This window comes from Scyliorhinus canicula, chromosome 13 (genome assembly GCF_902713615.1).
Source record: "Scyliorhinus canicula chromosome 13, sScyCan1.1, whole genome shotgun sequence".
NCBI lineage: Eukaryota > Metazoa > Chordata > Chondrichthyes > Carcharhiniformes > Scyliorhinidae > Scyliorhinus > Scyliorhinus canicula.
The window spans coordinates 121,317,609-121,339,056 of record NC_052158.1 but is presented as its reverse complement, the minus strand read 5'-3'; the positions used below and the strand labels follow the sequence as shown (position 1 = coordinate 121,339,056).

General features: G+C 44.1%; 1 protein-coding gene across 2 annotated transcripts in view; it reads right to left on the bottom strand.

Moving 5' to 3' along the window:
* dcun1d1 (DCN1, defective in cullin neddylation 1, domain containing 1 (S. cerevisiae)) overlaps positions 1–21,448 on the bottom strand; it is a 93,021-nt gene that overhangs the window by 12,639 nt on the left and 58,934 nt on the right. For both annotated transcript variants that reach the window (XM_038815058.1, XM_038815059.1), the window contains 3 exons: positions 19,444–19,612; positions 7,352–7,482; positions 2,853–2,935 (listed from right to left, as the gene is read on the bottom strand). In XM_038815058.1, coding sequence (XP_038670986.1) covers positions 2,853–2,935; positions 7,352–7,482; positions 19,444–19,612 — 383 coding nt within the window. The remainder of the gene's footprint in view (positions 1–2,852; positions 2,936–7,351; positions 7,483–19,443; positions 19,613–21,448) is intronic.

The window sequence follows — 21,448 nt, the reverse complement described above, 5'->3', positions numbered from 1 at the left end:
TATGTAATTACATCACAAGGACTGCAGAAGTTCCAAGACAGCAGCTCACCTCACCCAAGGGCAATTAGGAATGGGCAATAAATGTTGGTCTTGCCAGTGAGGCTCATTCTCATGTATGAATAATGAAAAATAAAAATCAACCTCATTCTGAACTTGCATCTTTCTACAAGTTGAATGAAATCTGAAGTGAACCGTTCAGATACTTCTCATCCTCTCTTACGTGTCACATGTCTCTACCTCATTCTCCAGTTCCTATGACTCTCAGCAGAGAGATTTTAGACAACAGACATCTCCTGTCAACTCCTGTCAACGTGTTCACTCAAGGCAATTTTGCTGTGCACAGATCCCCACATATTGCAGTCAGGACTTTGAACCTGCTCTGTCAAATCTTAGTCTAGATTAATATTTTCTTTTCTTAATAATAATCTTTATTGTCACAGGTAGGTTTACGTCAACACAGCAAAGAAGTTATTGTGAAAAGCCCCTAGTCGCCACACTCCGGCACCTTTTCGGGTACACTGAAAGAGAATTAAGAATGTCCAATTCACATAACAGCGTGGGCAGGATTCTCTGATCCCGCGCTGGGTCGGAGAATCAGCGGGGAGGGAGGGGGGGGAAATCCCACAGCCTCCCTGGCAATTCTCGGCGCTCGATGGGCCGAATGCCCACTGAGTTCGGCCAAGTCCCGCCGGCGTTGTTCGCGTGTGGTCCTACCTGGAGGTACCTGGCTGTGGGGGCCGTCCTGGTGTGGGGGGAATCGGACTCCGGTGGGGACCTCCACGGTGGCCAGGGCGCACGATCAGGGCCAACCGATCGACTGGCAGGCTAATTGTCAGGTGGGGGGGGGGGGGGGGGGGGGGGGCACCCACACCGGCGCCTGTATCGGCAGCTGTAGCTGCTTGAAGCGCTCCAGTGCAGTGCTGGCCCCCTGTGCAGCGCAGGGTCGCTGCTCCTAGCGGCCAGATGACGCCGTCGTAAAACGCTTCAGCGCTCCAACACTTAGCCCCATTATCAGAGAATCCTGCTTCATGTCGTTCGGGACTTGTGGGAGGAAACCGGAGCACCCGGAGGAAACCCACGCAGACAAAGGGAGAATGTGCAGACTCCACACAGACAGCGACCTAAGACAGGAATCTAACCTGGGACCCTGAAACTATGAAGCAACAATGCTACCCACTGTGCTACTGTGCTGTTCTTCGTGTCTCCAGTTTTAAAAGAAAATACACACTAACTTGCACTAAACACTAAAACATTGAATAATTTGTTTTAAATACTTGCTGACTCAACATGAATCACCGCAAATACTGTAGACATAAATCACCTCTTTGACCCACTCTGAATTGAATTCCAACCTCATCAAATTGAGAAATTTACACTCTTTTTATCTGCACTATTCTATGACCAGAACAGTAGAATAATTCAAATCAGAGATGAGCAAGAAGCTAAAATTGGAGGAGCACAGATACCTCTGATGGTTGTGCGGGAAGTTAGACACAGGGAGGGACAAGACTGTGGAGTGATTTGAAAACAAGGGCAAGAATTATTAGATCAAATTATTGCTTAATCAGTGACAAATTTAGATCAACGGGTATAAGGTTTATGGGTTAACAGGAGTTGGTGCAAGTTAGGATATGGGCAACAGAGTTTTGATAGGTTTGATTTTATGAAGAGTGGAAGATGGTAGTCTGCTAGCAGTGTCTTGAAATAGTCAAGTCTAGAAGTAACAAAGGCAACGATAAGTGTTTCAGCAAGGGTAGAGTCAGGCGATGTTACAGAGGTGGCAATAGGAAGCCTCAAGTGATCTCACAAAATGAAGCACAGTTGGAAGTTTTTTTGGTGGTCAAATACAGCGCCACAGTTGCAAACAGTCTGGATCAACCTCTGAGAGTTGCCTGGGAGAGGGATAGGTGGCTAGGGAAGGGAGCTGGTGGTGATTTATTAGTTATGGAAAACTTAGCAGTTAAAGAGAGAGATTGGAGAGGCTGAAATTGTTCTCCATATAGCATGGAAGGTTATGGGGAAATCTAATGGAAGAATTGAAAATTAAAGAGGAGTTTCTAAAGCCAGGAGGAAGAAATTATCACCTTTGACAAGGAGGTCAGCAAACAATGGTCACAGATTTAAATTAATTGGTAAAAGTATCGGAAAGGAAAAGAGGACAAATTATTTCACTTTAAAGGTTATAAACTTTGAAGTGTAGTGGAATCTGATTCCAGAGGAACTTTTGAAAGGCAATTTGACATGGATTTTATGAGAATTAATTTGTAGGGTTAAGGGAAAAAAAACTAAACTGTGCAACTTCTTAAAAGAGCACACAGGCTGTTGAAACACTGCAGTCCCTGGTGTAGATACACCCACAGTGCTGTTAGAAATGAAATGCCGAGGTTTTGACAAGAGCAAGAGTGAGACACTGGGGGGGGGGGGGGGGGGGGGGTGGAGACAGGCTGGATGCAGGGATCTAGATTCTCTGGGTACAGGGTAGGCCATTTAGGACTGAGTTGGGGAGAAGCTTCGTCACTCAGAGGGTGATGAACCTGTGGAAGTGTCTACTACACGAGGCTGTGGAGGCCAAGTCACAAATAAGCACAGAGATACACTTCTAGAAGCTAAAGGTGTCAAGGCGTATAGAGTGTGGGGGCATTGTTTTGAGTTATAGGGTCAGTCATGATCATATGGCAGAGCAGACTTAAAGGGCTGACTGGCCTATTCCTGTTCCTATTTTCTATCCTTCCATAATGTCTCCATTGCATAGAGCAGATATAACTTCTTTAGAGATTGTCCTAATATAAATCACTAACTCTCAAAACAAAAAATAAATTGGATTAGTTAGAAATGTTCATGTTTATACTCACCAATAAAAACTTATTCCATAGATCTAAGAATTTGAATCGCCCAGCAAGTACTAAATTCCAGTATGCAATTGCCATTTCTAAATCTGCAAAATAAAATATTAAATACACCTTCAGGAAAAACATCAAGTACTACACCTGTTGTCACCAAATAATTTTTAAAATGTTAACTTTATGTAAATTGTCCTCCATTTCGGCATGGCTGCTGTAACTACTATTTAACTAGAGAAAAGTGATTTGGAAAAAGTAATTAATACAGTAATTTAGAACTTGTTTCAGAACCTGATCAGCAGGAAATGTCTACAGGTATTAAGCTCACTACAGATACACCTGTAGGAGTTGGAAAAGTACTTAAATATTTTAAGCTGCAATAACTGGATGTATTGGTGTTCTCATAAAATAATTGGTTAAATCTATGAATTTACAGTTGAATTGTGTGCTAGTTGATAGCCTCATTAAACTCAATGTCATAAAGGGGGATGCTGCTTTATTTACAAAGGATAAAGAACAATTCAGCATAATCTTGTACTTTAAATACTACACTTGCCCATCCAAAGCAGATAAGCATGGGTAAGCGAGGAGAGATTAGCCAAGTACCAGTCTGCCAATTATCTTAAAATCAAATGGAAGTGGCCAGACATAAATAATGGATTTTTAAAAATTGTTCATGAGCTGTAGGAGCAAAATATTTTAAATATTAGTAGAGGGGGAGTTTGGATCCATTGTACATTTCTAAGTTCCATTTGTATGCAACTTCTCCCCACCACACATTTTGCTTCATTTACAAGCATCAACAATTACCAAGTAATTAAAACAGACACCTGACTTTGCTTTCCAGTTTACAGCTGCTTGCCCCAGTCTGAGTTATGCAAATGTTTTGATTAAGGGGAGGGATTTCAACACATATTTTCCAACTTTTGCACCACACGGCATTCTCAGATTAGGTGCAACATTGGCTAGCTGCAGAATACACCTCCCATTATAATTACTCCAATGCTGTGCCTCTATCCTAACCCAAATAGGGCACTTCAGGTGAAAGTCATCCGTACGTGCCGAGCACCAACTGTGGGTGGTTTTCTCCTGCAGCAGAGATGCCAGGAACTGCACGTTGTCAGTCCAGAGTTAAAATCCAATTTTTTTTTCCACTTTTGCAATTTGGCACTTAAACTCTTTTCTGCAATTTTGCCAGTGCCATTAACTGACTTGGGTTGCAAAACCTGGATCATGCCACCATATTTTAGAAACAATTGCTCACATTAATGGAAATGGTTTGTTTTTAGTTCATAATAGTGCAACAATTGTATTGAAACAACCAACATTCAGGATATTCTTCACAAAATGGGAATAAAGTTGGATAGAATCCTTTGGAAATAGATTATTTTTACGGACAGATTTTTAAATATGCAAGTAAATTTGTACAAATTGAGATGGCCATGGTCTCCAAGCACCTTGTTTGAAACAGCAGAGTGAAGATTGATGTGCTGTTGCTCTACCCTCTGAATCAAAGTACTACTTTGACATACTTAGTGATGAACAATCTCATCACTAATGTGGTTTGTTAGAGACCACTATGATGGGCTTAAAGAAACAAACTGTACAAAATGTTAGTAATTCTATTCATTATCACCTTAACAAAAGATAATTTTACAGGCAGATAAATTTTCTGTTTGCAAGGGTGAGCCTTCCAGTGTAGAAACACACATTCAGAGATTCATAAAGATAAGTCAGATTTCTAATGGCCTCGGCCTGCTGAGCTTCCATGAGGTAGGTAAACAAAGATATTATCCCATTCTGCTAGGCTGTCAGGAGAAAACCTGGGGGCATTTCATTCTTCTCTATACTGGCTGATCTCATAAAACAAAACAAAACCTATTTTAAATCTACAATTTAAAATCAAACCTATAATAATCTTTATTATTGTCACAAGTAGGCTTACATTAACACTGCAATGAAGTTACTATGAAAGTCCCCTAGCTGCTGCACTCCGGCACCTATTCAGGTATACGGGGGGGGGAGAATTCAGAATGCCCAATTCACCTAACAAGCACGTCTTTCGGGACTTGTGGGAAGAAACGGGAGCACCCGGAGGAAACCCACGTAGACACGGGGAGAAGGTGCAGACTCTGCACAGGTAGTGACCCAAGCTGGAAATTGAATCTGGGAGCCTGGTGCTACGAAGCAACAGTGCTAACCACTGTGCTACTGTGCCGCCCACAACCAAAACCTTAATGCAGGGCAGGTATGTGGTGTTACCAAAGCATACTGCTTCAGGAATCCAAATGACCACATTGTGTTCCAGTATTTCCTTTTTTAAATACTAAAGCGCCATCGGTGGTTTTGTCCTAAATTCTGGCTCTCACAAATAAGTTGGAATAGAACAAATTCAGACTATACTGACTTTTAATTTATTCATTCATATTTAACCAGCAGTTTATTTGACCTTTCGTAGTCCAGTCAAATTTCCAAAGACAACATTTAGTAATTGAAATTAACTAGTCAAAGTATAAACTCTTATTTTCAAATTGTATTTTATAGCAGAAAGATCTACCAGAATGGCTGGAGATAAAAATATGTGTTTTGTCAGAAATCATGAAAATAAATCACATTTTAAACAAGATTTTGAATGCTAGAAATCACAATCAGGCCAAAGGAGCAAGAACTTATTTAACTAACCATCCCCACACATGCAATGAAAAGATCACATCACAAGATAACTTCCATCAGCTGTCAAATTAGCTCCTGGAGTGGGAGAATCAAACCATCAAGTCTGGATCAGTTTATGTTTAGCAATCCACATATATTTATCGGATTGACACAGAATCTCCACACAAAACTTTGGCGTCTCGTTTCTCTTTTCAAATTAAGGATCTTCAAAGTATTTCCAACATTAACTTTTTTGCTCTCTCTGATCAACTTTGTGACCTTTGCACAATAAACTGCAAAGGATTCAATAAAAAATTCAAAACGAATTTAATTACATGGCAATTTTGTAAAGCCATGGATGGTCATCAATATTTTTTTTAAAACATTTTGCTAAAATTAATCTATGTTTATACCTTTGAAAAATTAGTTCTGCCCCTCTTGCATTCTGTTGCATGTGAAGGTCCTGTAGATCTGCCTCCACACTTCTCCCTATTCCTCGTTATGGCAGCCTAGGTCTTGTTCCCAAGCCTCCTTTAGATTTTCTGTTTTGTCTGCAGACATGGAGATAAATATGGCGCAGATATATTTGGAGATTTTCCAGAGTGTGGGCAAATAGATTAGATGGGTCAATTTGCGCTGGTGTTGATTATCACTTGGTCTCAGAAGCGAAATAGCTAGATAAGGTACTGGGAGGTCTTGTCTGAGCTATCTTACTCTAAAAGGGCCTTATGCCAGCTATCTGAATCTGCATGGTGACTACTTAGGGTGTTCACAATTGTGCCAACATGAATAGAGAACTTGGAAGAGCCCATGTTTAATGAATTATCTCTTCCTGGACTAATGGCATTCAGAGGTCCCTGTTGCACAGCTTGGAAATCTAAGAAGGGCAGGATGTTTCTGTGGGTTTCCAAGGGCATTTTCATTTCCATTCTAACCACAATTGTGTTGGAAAGCCAAATCCTAAATGCATGTCCAACAGCAGCACCTGCAGTTTGGAAGGCTGTGTTCTACTCCACTTGGTGAGTTAAGCGCTTCAGGTAATTTCTCACCTGCCCAAACTGCTGTAACAGACTTAGAGAGGTACTATTACATATGGCCCAACTATGTTCACTTTTACTGTTTGTTCTTTAAGAACTCTGTGTGTATTGACAATACCTTCTGCATTATTTAAAGAATAACTTCCTGCGTAGCAATGGTAAGGGTAAAAGTGTGTATTTTGTTGATAAATCCATGTTCCTACACACACACACACACATATATATATACATATATATATACACACACACAGATATATTGATCTGCATTTCTCAAAACAATCCCAATTTCATAAACGTAGTCAAAAATAACAAACCATTAGTATTAATATTTTGTAGAAATGTTAGCCTAAAAGTCAAAGTATCAGACTAGGACAAAAATGTTAAAGTTTTGATTAAATCGCTCCAGCTGGCACATTATTTAGTCAAGCAAAGTTTAAAAGGTAAACAAGACTGACAATGTAAATTTACCATCCCTTACTTCTACCTAGACAACAACCAACACACCAACTCCAATTTATGTGACTGATGCATAAAACAATGCGTGACTCGATTATAGTAACACAACTTTTTTCTGCCCTGTTATTAAACAGCCCCTTTCCAAAACAATTAAGAACAAATTACGACTCAAACATCAGGTTTGGGACACATTAGAAGTTTTGCATTCCACTGCAAGTTTCTTCTTTGCATTGTGAAAAATATATCCCCCACAGATTGTATTACTCTGAAGCAGCTACAAAGTCCATCAGAATGCTCTTCCTTCTTAGTTTACTTATGTACGGATTTTTTTTTTGAATGTCAACAGATCTTTTATACTGCACTTACCTAAGCCCTTCTGGCCTGGGTTCTTTGCAAAGTTGAACGTGAACTGGTAAAAATCCTTAAACTTTGCTTGATCTTTTAATTCTAGTTCCAACTTTGGCAGTAGGATTTTCAGTTTTTCTATGCTGTCACACCTTAAGCAATAAGAAAAATGTTTTTTAAAAAATCAATATATCACATATTTCTATGCTCTCATCCATAGCCCTCACAAAACTATTAAAATTCCTTTGTCTTCCCTCTATCTTTCCATTCACAAAGCTGTAGCATCTTCATTAGGCCTAAAGATCTGATTTAAAACATACATTTTATTCATTGCTGTACAATGAAAACCCAAATTAAGCAAAGGCATCCATTTAGAGCTGAAGCGTCAAATGTGCATTTTTTTTTAATTCAAAAATATTTGCATGCTTACCAATCACACTTCTAAAAGGATGATTCAAAATTCTGCAACTCAGAAAACGTCAGTATGTTTGTATAAAAGATGCAAATAACTGAAATTCACCGTAAAATTGTGAGGGTACTACATTTGGAAGCCCCAAGCCTTTTGGAAAGGATGTTACCATAAGACTACTACTGATTTCTCCATATAGGTTTGAATTTTCCAACTGTGTCTGAGGTTACGTCTGTGTATTTGGGAACTTCCGGTGGCGACATTTAGGGGAGAAGTCACACACGAGGTGGATCCCACCAAAGAACTTTGTTTAAGCTCTTTTCATCTGATGTTTGGAGCAAATTATGGCTCACGTTTGTTCTTATTGATGGGTTTAGGATCCCACATGAAGGGGATCCGCAGTAGATACCGGACAAGGCAGCAGAATGAACCAGTGTCGAATTTGGACCCTTCGGGAGTCCTGCCTGGAAAGAAAATGGCGGAGACTGCTGTGGTCGCAGGTCCACTCCACTAACTGTTGGGATCTTAGCGGTGGAGCTACAGAAATTATGACGTGAGGTCTCAGGAGACCATGAAAAAGTATTGCCAATATCCTCGATTCGAGTGGTCTAGGCTAAAGAGGTGAAGGTGTCGGGTATGGAGTTGAAAGAGGTGGGGGCGGCTCTGTCTAGGCAGAGTGATCTGATCACTGCCCTGGAAGGGGATACCGCATGGCTGGCAGCAGATAACAAATTATAAACGGCCAAATCGGTCTCATAGACAGAGGTTGAGGGTGGTTGGGTTGTCGGAGGGTCTGGGGACCCGAGCCCAACAGAGTTCATGTCGCAGGTGTTGCAGATGATGGTGGGTGAGGGGGAAATGGCCACCCCTCCCGAGCTGGATCATGTCCAGATGTTGTTGAGGCAGAAACCCTGTGCGTTTACACAGCTTTCAGAACAAAAATAAACTTTTATGGTGGGCTACAGATCATTGCTATTGCAGATGGGAGGACCATGCGGTGAGAATAAAGCTGGCATTGATTGCCTTGATCTTAACGAAAGACAAGGAAGTGTGGGTCGTATCGCCCTATTTCATTACTGAATACAGATGCAAAGTTGTTGCAAAGGTCCTGGCCATGCGCCTAGAGCCCTTCCTCCCAGGGGTTATATCAGAGGAACAGACGTGTTTAAGGGTAGGCAGTTGTCGGCCAATGTTTGAGACTGCTTAATGTTGTTTTGTCTCCCTCTCCAGCCAGTGAGCCGGAAGTGATTATTTCATGCAGAAAAAGCATTTGAGAGGATGGAGTGGTTCATAGAATCACTACAGTGCAGAAGGAAGTCATTTGGCCCGTTGAGTATGCATCGACCATCTGAAAGAACGTCCTACCTAGGCTCACGCCCAGTAACCCCGCCTCACCTTTTGGACACTAAGGGGCAATTTATCATGGTCAATCCACCCAACTTGCACATCTTTGGAATGAAATGAAATGAAAATCGCTTATTGTCACGACTAGGCTTCAATGAAGTTACTGTGAAAAGCCACTAGTCGCCACATTCTGGCACCTGTCCGGGGAGGCTGGTACGGGAATCGAACCGTGCTGCTGGCCTGCTTGGTCTGCTTTAAAAGCCAGCGATTTAGCCCAGCGTGCTAAACCAGCCCCTGTGGGACTGTGGGTGGAAACCGGGGCACCCGGGAGGAAACTTACATAGACACGGGGAGAAGGTACAGACGCCACACAGACAGTGGCCCAAGGCTGAAATTGGACCCGGGACCCTGGTGTTGCGAGGCAAGAGTGCTAACCACTACTGTGCCACTGTACCACCCAGTGGGGTTGTTTGCTTAAAATCCTCGGGAGGGTTGGCTTTGGGCCTAGATTCATAGCTTGGATTCAGCTCTTATCCCAAGCGCTATTATAACTGCGTTGAGTTCAAAGTATTTCCACCTGATGAGAGACATGAGACAGGGGTGTCCACTGTCCCCGTCATAGCGTGACGGTCATCTATGAAGCTTGGGGAGGGGGTTTAAACTGAACTTGGGGTAAAAGTGCATGGTTTCTAATGAATCTCCCAGGGTGGGGAGCCAAGCTGGTGGACATTGCCTTTTCACCTGGCCAGGTCCAGCTTTTGTTATCTGGGAATCCGGATGGCCCACGGTTTGGCTTCGCTCTATAAACTGAGTTTTGTTGGTGAAGGTTGACCTGGTAGGAAAACATCCCGCTGACCTTGGCAGGTAGGGTTCAGTCGGTAAAATAATTATTCTCCCATGGTTTCTGTTTTTGTTTCAGTGCCTTCCAATTTTCTTCCCTAAAACTTTGTGAAAGTCAGTAAAATGTTATCTACTTTTATTTGGGTGGGTAAGACCCCACCAGCATTGCAGGGTGCTTTTGCAAAAGAGTAAGCAGTCGGGGGTTCTGGCTTTGCCCAATCTATTATTTTATTATTGGGTGGCAGATACGGAGAGGGTGCGGGGATGGTATCGGGGGAATGGATGGAGGGAGGTGCCTGCCGAGATTCTAGTTTGAGGGCCTTAGTTATAATAACAATAATAATCTTAATTATTGTCACAAGTAGATTTACATGTCACTGCAATGAAGTTACAGTGAAAATCCCCCAGTCGCCACACTCCGGCGCATGTTCGGGTACACCGAGGGAGAATTCAGAATGCATGATGCCACCACAAAACAAAAAACTCCTCTTCCCCCCTCCTTCCCCGCTTTTAATTTGTCTGTTACAGTAAGTCTTAAAACTTGAAATCTTGTCATGTTATCTTTTCAGTCCATCACTGGAAGTTCAAATTTATTTTTTAAAGTTATCAGTCTTTACAGGGATTGTAACAATTTACACACTTTCATTAAGAAAGCAGCCGCACTGGCAATTTTCAACCACATTTACACATTTCAAAGTTTTTTGTCATATGGCACACCATGGACTAAAATTCCTCTTCCTACACAGGAATCCTCATTGGCTGAGGCTCGATAAATCTTCCTTACGCAGACACATGAAAAAGATCTCAGGCCAGCGTTTTGAAAAGTTAGTGATTTTCTTTTGGACAATGCAATATCGGCACCTTTATGTTCTCAAATTCAGCAGTGGTATACAATAAACCACACCAGGAGCAGATGCAATGAAAAAAAATAGCCATATAAAAGGAGACAAACATGATTGTCCAAATTTTCTCCAACCAATAGCATTCTTCCCCGTCCTCCTCTTCCCACCAACCTTGAACACTAATTTATTAACTTGCACACTCACTTGCACTCCCTTCCCCTCCCATGAAGACACTCTCTACACCTCAGTAGACTGCTCTTACTGGTTAAACACTGTCAAAAAATAAACTGTTCCTGTCTTTTCATAGAAATCACAGAAAAATACAGTGCAGAAAAGGCCCTGCGAGTCTGCACTGTCGCATGAAAGTCACCTGATCTGCCAATCCTAATCCCATTTGCCAGCACTTGGCCAATAGCCTTGAATGTTAAGATGTGCCAAGCACTCATCCAGGTACTTTTTAAGGGATGTGAGGCAACTCGCCTCTACCGTCCTCCCAGGTAGTGCCTTCCAGATTTTCACCACCCTCTGGGTAAAAGGGTTTCCCCTCAAATCCCCCCGAATCTCCCACCCTGACATTGAACTTGTATCCCCTCATAACCAACCCATTTTATTGGCCACTGCAAATACATCCAAAGCCATAAAAGCTGAAGTCAGATCAGGAGAAAGCTGAAAGTATTAAATTAATACAGTAAGAAGTATTACAACACCAGGTTAAAGTCCAACAGGTTTGTTACAAACACTAGCTTTCGGAGTACTGCTCCTTCCTCAGGTGAATGAAGAGGTATGTTCCAGAAACATATATACAGACAAATTCAAAGATGCAAGACAATGCTTAGAATGCGAGCATTTGCAGGTAATTAAGTCTTTGCAGATCCAGAGCTAGGGGTAACCCCAGGTTAAAGAGGTGTGAATTGTCTCAAGCCAGGACAGTTGGTTGGATTTCACAAGCCCAGGCCAGATAGTGGGAGATGAATGTAATGCAACATGAATCCCAGGTTCCTGGTTGAGGCCGCACTGATGTGTGCAGAACTTGGCTATAGGTTTCTGCTCGGCGATTCTATATTGTTGCGCGTCCTGAAGGCCGCCTTGGAGAACGCTTACCTGGAGATCAGAGGCTGAATACCCTTGACTGCTGAAGTGTTCCCCGACTGGAAGGGAACATTCCTGCCTGGTGATTGTCGCGCGATGTCCGTTCATTCGTTGTCGCAGCGTCTGCATGGTCTCGCCTCTGATCTCCGGGTATGTGTTCTCCAAGGCGGTCTTCAGGACGCGCGACAACGCAGAATCGCTGAGCAGAAACTTATAGCCAAGTTCCGCACACGAGTGCGGTCTCTACCAGGACCTGGGATTGATGTGGCATTACATTCACCCCCCCACCATCTGGCCTGGGCTTGCAAAATCCTACCAACTGTCCTGGCTTGAGACATTTCACACCTCTTTAACCTGGGGTTACCCCTATCTCTGGATCTGTAAAGACTTAATTACCTGCAAATGCTTGCATTCTAAACATTATCTTGCATCTTTGAATTTGTCTATATATATATATATATGTCTCTGGAACATACCGCTTCATTCACCTAAGGAAGGAGCAGTGCTCCGAAAGCTAGTGTTTGAAACAAACCTGTTGGACTTTAACCTGGTGTTTTAAGACTTCTTACTGTGCTCACCCCAGTCCAACGCCGGCATCTCCACATCATACTAAATTAATGTTTCAGGACAACGTTCCATCTGTTCTGACAAAGGTCATAATTGTTCTCTCCACAGATGCTGCCTGACATGCTGTGTATTTCCGACATCTTGTTACTATTTTATGTTTCCACAGCTGCAGTATTTGCTTTTCTGACAAACGTTGGCCATTCAGCCCTTCTTGGGCCTGCTACACGATTCATTTTGAACATGGCTGCTCTGCATTGCTATACCACCTTCCCACCGTTGCTGCATCCATATCGCTCTTATGTAACAAAAATAAATTTCAGACTTGACAGCAGCAATTGTCCAGGCAGTCACAGCCTTTAGGGGGAATAACATACAATTTTATACTGCCATGTATGAAAAGTGCTTCCTGATTTTTCACCCGAATGTCCTCACTCTTATTTTAGGTCGTGCCACCTTACCTTACCATTAATTACTCCACTGGAGAAAATATTCCTTTCAACTCAAACAAATCCTTTAAAAACTTTAAGCACCTTGATGAAGGCTCAAACACTTATACTCGGGGGAATACAAGACAAGCTTACAAAATCAATCCTCCAAATTCAACTCTCCAATACTGGACTTTTTTCATTCAAAGATCTATGATGACATCAATGTTACTGTCATTTGGAGATCCCCTTGGCCAGGAGCAAGATTCAAACTAATGTTGAGAAAGGAGAAATCCACAGATACTGCTAAATCTTTGCATACAGCTTTCTTTGCAGTCATCAGCAAGCATCTTTGTTTCGTCACTGACTGCTAACTCCAAGCCTGCATTTTTTAAAAAAAACATCCAATCCAGCAGTCATTAGTCCTTCACACTTTTGGGCAACATCAACAGTGTTTTAATGTGACAGTAAAGTACAAGTCCTAAACTTGGAACAGAATCCCTATTCTCTTTTAGGCAGTGTTCAATAGGATAATGATATAATGCAAGAGACAACAAAGACTACCCAGATTGTCAAAATTTGTTGAAACTTGGATCAATGTATTGTAATAGAGGATTAAGTACTAGAGGAATGTGGGGTCATCCTGAAGTACTCCACCCATCCCCTCTACTGGTTCAATTCATTTGAAACCCTGCATAAATTGCACCCATTTAGTTGCATTATGAGCATCAACAGCAGCAATTTGCTTTCATGTAGCAAAATGTCCCAAGTTGCCTGAGAAATACAACGGCACGGTGGCAAGCACTGCTGCTTCACGGCGCTGAGGACTCGGATTTGATCCTGGCTCTGGGTCACTGTTCATGTGGAGTTTGCACATTCTCCCCGTGTCTGCGTGGGTCTTACCCCTACAAACCCAAAGATGTCCAGCGTAGGTAGATGGGCGACTCAATTGGAAAAAAAGAACTCTGCACTCTAATTTAAAAAAAAATGAAATACAAGAGCAAAACAGGCAAAGTCAAAAGAGATATTAGGAGTTTGGCCAAAAAGATGGCTTTTAAAGGAGGACGTTAAAGGAAGTGCGGGGTCCTCCATTGACGGTAATGTGCTAAGCAGGGGCACATCTGGTGGCTCTCCTCCAGAACATAGCGAAATAGGCACTTTTAATCAAAATTAGCCCGAACATTCAGTTGTATCTCACCCACAAGAAAGGGAAAGGACAGAATCATCATGCCAAAAGGCCGCAGAGATGGCAGAAGTGGAGGGAAAGGCCACGAGCAGCAGATCGACGAGTCGGCGGGCCCACAAGGGGTCCCCGGCCACCCTGGATAGAGGGAGACTGAGAGACTGACGACCCAAACAACCCTCCCCCCCACCCCAGAGATGGATTGAAGACGTTCCTGGCGAAGGAACTGATGGTGATGAGGGAGGCAAAAAAAGTGGAAATCCAGGTGACGGGGCGGAGGCATTGGTCGCCATGCAGACGGCGATTGATGGACTGTGGAGGCGCAGGGAAAGACGATCCTCGAGCTGGAAAAGACATCGATGGACCAGAGTGACAGGATTTTCAAAAGGTTGGTGGCGACCCAGGGAAGCTTGAAGGGGAAAATAGAGGACCAGAAGAATAGGTCCCGACGCCTAAATATCCAGATGGTGGGCCTGCCAGAAGGGATCAATGGCAGGGACCCGACGGACTATGTAGCCCAAATGTTGGGCAACCTAGTCATGAGTGACTGCTTTCCGAATGTGCTGGGAAGCACAGATTGCTCCGACCGAAGCCCAAAGCGCAGAATAATAAAGGGCAATAATTGTGATACTACATTGTTATCAGGATCGTGAGAGGATCCTGCGGTGGGATAGGCAGACGAAGGCGAGCAGAAATCGGGATCTACCAGGACATTGGGGCAGACCTGGCAAAGCGCAAAGCTGAGGTCTACCAGGAAAAAGTGAGGGGCAGCACGGTGGCACAGTGGTTAGCACTGCTACCTCATGGCGCCGAGATCCCAGGTTTGATCCTGGCTCTGGGTCACTATCCATGGGAGTTTGCACATTCTGTGGGTTTTGGCCCATAACCAAAGATGTGCGGGGTAGATGGATTGACCACACTAAATTGCCCCTTATTTGGAAAAAATTAATTGGGTACTCTAATATTAAAACAAAAAGGCAAAATTGGTCCTGAACAGGAGCGGAGTGAGATTTTGAATGCTGTTCCCAGCCAGGCTCTGGGCCACATTCCAAAATAAGGAACATTATTTCAACATCCTGGCAGAAGCGGATGAGTTTGTTCGGACAAAACTGCCTGGACAAGGGGCAGGCAAGGCAACGCTCAGTATGAAGGAGAGGAGAAAAGAGGGGAGAAAAAGAACTACGATGGACGCACGCTATGTTTGAGCGGCACTGTATTGTCTCACCTTGATCAGAAAGATCAGACCACAGTGAAGGGCGAGGGCAGCGGAATGCAGAAGAGAGAACAGATATTTAGCGTGCATGGGGAAGGGATAAGATCAGCCCTGAGAGGGGGGTGGTGCCACCGCACTAGCGGGGAAAGTTAGCCCAGGAAGTAGGAAAGCAAAGGAATGGCAGTGCACCTACCGGCAGGGAGGGAGCATCTGGCAAGGGGGGTGTGGGGGGGACCACAGGGAAAAGAAATAGATAGCTCTCACATTGGCTTCAGCAAGTAGTGTGCAAGCTGAAGTAACAAGATGTCGCCACAAGCAGCCACATTAGAGGGTCCCTAAAAAAAAGGAAATACTGAGTGCAGGGGCTCACCCACATGACGTACACACAGCTGGCAGCCATGTTGGGTGCCCCCTGGAAAAAAGGGCCCAGTCTAATGGAGCGAATGGTGACCAAGGCCATTTTGGGAGGCCCCCTAACAAAGGGAAAGCCCAGAGTGCAGGGGCGCGTCCACCAGGTAAGTATGGTTGCTCCCGCAGGAAGGGTGGGGGCGGAACAGAAAGGATAGTCACCTGGAACGTGAAGGGACTCAACGGCCTAGTGAAAAATATCCAGAGTCTTCGCCAATTTGAGAAGTTTGAAAGCCGACATAGTCCTCCCCCAAGAGACACACCTTAGGGAGAATGACCGACTGCGGGTAAGGAAAAGCTGGGTGGAACAGGCGTACCATTTATGTTACGGGACGAGGGCTGGGAGGGGTAGCCATACTGATTCATAAGAGAACGATGTTTATGGCGACAGGGACAGTCACGGACCCAGGGCGACGGTACATCATGGTCAGCGGTATCCTGGACGGGGCACCGGTAGTCCTGGTAAACATGCACGCACCCAACTGGGGCGCTACGGATTTTATAATGAAGACCATGGCCGAAATCCCCAATAGCGACACACACCGACTGATCATGGGGGGATCTTTAACTGTGCACAGGATCAACTGACATAGCGCTCAAACATCAGAACGGGGAAAAAGACAGGCATGGCTAGGGAATTGGGAGCATTCATGGAGCAGATGAGGGCAGTGGACACATAGCGGTTCCTACACCCTGGTGAGAAGGAATTCTCGTTCCTTTCACCGGTGGTGCACAAGGTATGCAACCGTATAGACGTCTTTGCAGTGGGGAAATCGGAAATAAAAGCGGAATACTCCAAGTCATCTCCGATCACGCTCCACATTACATGGATGTGAGGCTGGAGACAGATCGTGCCCAACGCCCTGTATGGAGGTTGGACATGGACCTCTTGGCCGACAAGGTCTTCTGCCAGAAAATCTCAGACCATAGGCGAATACATTACTAACAACCAGAATGGAGAAATCTCATCTTCCACATTCTGGGGGGCACTGAAAACTGTGATTAGGGGAGAGATTATAGCCTACAAGGCTCGTAGAGATAGGGAAGAGAGGATAGCCAGGCAACAACTGATCGACTCCATCCTGGAGGTCGACAGAGGATACGCCGAGGCCCCGATCATCTGGTGGAGAGAATAAAGCTACAAATGAACTTTAACCTCCTATCCACCAGGAAGGCAGAGCACCAACTCCACCAGTCACAATGGACCTTTTATGAACATGGAGAGAAGGCCAGCCGTCTGTTGGCTCACCAGCTGAGAAAGCAGGCAGCCACGAGGGAGATTGCCCAGGGAAAGGATAGCAGAGGCAGACTGGTAGCCAAACCAAAAAAGGTCAATCAAGCATTTCAGGCCTTCTATCGGGGACTATGCACCTCTGAGCCTCTCCGACGGGGACTCGGGGATGAAGCGGTTCCTCGATGGACTGGACATGCCAGTCGTGGGGAACGATAGGCAGAGGAACTGGAAGCACCAATAGGACTGGGAGATGCCATGGAGAGTATCAACTCCATGCAGGAGGGAAAGGCGCCGGGACCTGATGGGTTCCCGGTGGATTTTATAAAAAATTTGCAAAAGCTCAGGCCCCGCACCTACTGGAGATGTTCGCACAGGCCATCATATTGCTGATACCCAAGAAAGACAAATGCAATGCAATGCGGATCATATAGACTCATTTTGCTGCTTAACGTAGAGGCGAAAATACTCGTAAAAGTCCTGGCCAAGAGACTGTGCACCAGAGGACCAGACAGGTTGTCCAAATCAATGCATTCCCTTCCAATAAACGATAGGATATCTCTTGGACCCCCTGGTTTGTCAACTTCTCATGCAGCCTCGTCACGGTCCGGCTTTCCCCGGCCTTACATTGGTCATCTTGACCTTCCATCGTGAGCCCCCCGCCCTCCATCCTCAGTTGAACTTTGGACTTATGCTACATTATCTGTATGAGCTCCACAACACAGTCCCGCCTAGATAGACCCTGGTGTGTGGCACCAGGGGTAAGGAGAAGCCGGTATTCCCCAACCCCAGGCATTGTACTGATCTGACTCAGGGACTCAGGAGTGTCCATGGGTCCAGCAGCAAGATGCTGTTCATGAAGCCCAGCTTGGCAAGGAGATGGGGCAGGAACCAGCCTCCCCAGCAGAGTGCAGTACAACAAATTAGTTGGCGCAGCATGGTCGGCGCAGGCTTGGAGGGCCGAAGGGCCGGTTCCTGCGCTGTACTTTTCTTTGTTCTTTCTTCTTTGTTGTTTGTTGTTCTTTGTATTAGGAGCACTGCACTACTCTGGCTGAAAGGCTGTCCTGCACTCACTTCAAAGTCTCTTGCAAACTATGGACTGCCTTTTGCACGCCATTCTTGATCAATCAAGATTTAGACCAACATAATTTCACATTAACGTGACACAAGATTGGAAGCCCCGTTGGGATACTGGCAGTCAGCTTAATGAACATTCATGAAATTTAAATGAATACAAATGGCGTTGATACCATCAGCCAGCAGGAAGGCTGACCCACCATTAACCTGCTATTGGGAGAATTATAGTGATTTTACACCGGAAGGTTTCCAACTTTATAGCTCCTGCTAGATTCCTCCTTCTGCCCACCACAGGCAGGATGGAAGAATTCAGCCCAGTACCGAAGGCAAAAATCTCTTTAAACAGATAACAATCTTAATTACAGCCTTTTATAATCTATCTTTTAAAAAAGATTCCAAAATTCATAAAATGAATAGCAGTTCAAGACAAACCATCACACAAATTAGTGCAGTTAATAGCAAAAAAGCTTGAAAACCTAAAAATTGAAGTGTTCGGATCAAACAAATTCCTTGTTGAAAAAATATCTTGAAAGACAAGTACAACTGAGCAATATGATTTATTTTCCAAAGGGAGGTACAAATTAGAATCCTGTCTTCACCATAAATGGAAACGTTGCTGAAATTAAAGACATAGTAGCCTAATTCAATGGCGGCACGGTGGCATAGTGGTTAGCACTGCTGCCTCACAGCACCAGGGATCTGCCTTGGGTGATGGTCTGTGTGGAGTTTGCACGTTCTCCTCATGCCTGCGTGTGTTTTCTCCGGCTGCTCCGTCTTCCTCCCACAGTCCAAAGATGAGCTGGTTAGGTGGATTGACCATGCTAAATTGTCCCTTAAGTGTCCAACGGTTAGGTGGGTTACTCGGTTACGGGGATAGGGTGGGGGCATGTGTCTAGGTAGTGTGGTCTTTCAGTGGGTCGATGCAGACTCGATGGGTCGAATGGCCTCCTTCTGCACTAAGGATTCTACGATTCTATGATTCCCACACAATGCAGAATGTGAGCAAATTCACTAACAGTTCATTGTACAGCACGTGCTCAGCGACTGCAATTATTCGAACAAGTGTAATCAAATCTTGCCAAAATAAATGTGTGAACGCGATTACTGCTTACATATATAGCTTCAACTTTTTATTTCAATTTGGGGAAGCCCTGTATAAATGTAGCTATGAAATCCCTTCTTTATGCAGGAAATGGCAACAGAGTTTCAATACTCCAACTAACAGCGACTATGGCCTTTTTCGGTCTCTGTAATTCTCCTTGCTATTAAAGTTACCCTAAAAAGTAAAAATTGCTTTAATAGAAGGCAAGTCCAAGATTTGATCTGCAGAACCAATTTTCGAAAACTAGTACTATGAAAACAAGTTGTTAAAATCTATATAACTACAACATGGATTTGTAGGGTTTTATAGTGGACACATGAACAGAAGCATATCAAACATGAATTTCTATTTCTAGACATGTACAAATACATTATTTTACTTACCCTAATTCTGTCATACCATCTACGAATTCTTGTTTTGAGAATTCACATTGTGTGGCTGCTCGAAATTTCCATGCAACAACCAGTACACTTATACTGGCTGGATCCAATCCTAAATCATCACAGAATTGTTGAATACCGTCTATTCCTATTTTATTTTCATCTTGCGGATCTAAAAGTAAAGAAAAGTACACGTTTACCAGAATATGCCAACCTTTCGCAAAAGGTTGTCTACCTAACCTGGTACGCTGCATGCATACAATTGAGTCTGCACTGTTAGAGCTCAAGCTACATTTGAGCATATAACCTAGGCTGACATTTCGGTGCACCATCAGAGGAGTGCTCAAATCTTGAGAGATCATGCTTCAAATGGGATGTTAAATTAAAGGCTTATTGTGGGATTGAAAATTGGTACTAAAAATCGCAAAGCATTACCAAAATGATTTGCTCGCCCAGCATCCAAGGAGAATTGTTCGCCCAATATCCCAGCCTACATTCTTTCCCTCAGCAACCACCAGCAAAACAATCAACTTGCATTTATAGAATTTATATTTAGATAGCACTTTTAATATAATAAAATGTAGACAGAGAGAGAGAGAGCAGAAAGTATGATCACCAGTGCAGTGATTAAAATTTATTTACGGGATGTGGGAGTCGCGGGTTAGGCCAGCATTTATTGCCAACCCTAGTTGCCCTTCAAAAGGTGGTGGTGAGTTGCCTTCTTGAATTACTGTAGTCCCGGAGGTGTAGGTACACACACTGTGCTGTTAGGGAGGGAGTTCCAGGATTTTGACCCAGAGACAGTGAAGGAATGGTGATATATTTCCAAGTCGGGGTGGTGAGTGACTTGGAGGGGAACCTCCAAATGGTGGGGTTCCAAGGTATCTGCTACTCTTGTCCTTCTAGATGGTAGTGGCTATGAGTTTGGAAGGTGCTGCCGAAGGAATCTTGGAGGGTTCCTGCAGTGCATCTTGTAGATGGTACACACCGCCGTTTGCCAGTGGTGGAAGGATTGAATGTTTGTGGAAGGGGTAGTAATCAAGCGGGCTGTTGTCCTGGATGGTATTGAGCTTCTTGAGTATTGTTGGAGCTGCGCTCATCCAGGCAAGTGGAGAGTATTCCATTACACTCCTGACTTGTGCCTTGTAGATGGTGGACAGGCTTTTGGGAGGGGGGTCAACAGGTGAGTTACAGGCACGAAAGTAACTTGCCACTTGTCAACCCAAGCCTGGATATTGTTCAGGTCTTGATTCATTTGGACATGGACTGCTTCATTATCTGAGGAGCCTTGAATGGTGCTGAACATGTTTACAGATCTCACTTATGAAGGAAGGAAGGCTATTGATGAAGCAGTTGAAGGTGGTTGGACCTAGGACACTACTCTGAGGAACTCCTGCAGTGATGTCCTGGAGTTGAGAACCCAAACTGAGCGTCCATGAGCAGGTCATTGCTGAGTAAGTACTGTTTCTTCGCAGTGTTGATGGCTCCTTCTATCACTTTGCTGATGATAGGGAATAGACGGATAGGGCAGTAGTTGGCTGAATTGTATTTGTCCTATTTCTTGAGTACAGGACATACCTGGGCAATTTTCCACATTGCTGGGTAGATGCCAGTGTGGTGGCTGTACTGGAACAGCTTGGCTAGGGGTGGGGCAAGTTCTGGAGCACATGTCTTCAATACTATTGCCGGAATATGGTCAGAGTCCATAGCCTTTGCAGTATCCAGCGCCTTTAGCTGGTTCTTGATGTGATGTGGAGTGAACCGTATTTGCGAAAGACTGACATCTGTGATGTGGGGGTCTCGAGATAGATCATCCACTCGGCACTTCTGGCTGCAGATTGTTGTGAATGTTTCAGCTTTGTCTTTTGCACAGATGTGCTGGACTCCGACATCATTGAGGATGGGGATATTTGTCGTGCCTCCTCCAGTGAGTTGCTTAATTGTCCACCACCATTCATAGCTGGATATGACAGGACTACAGCGCCTATATCTGATGCATTTGTTGTGG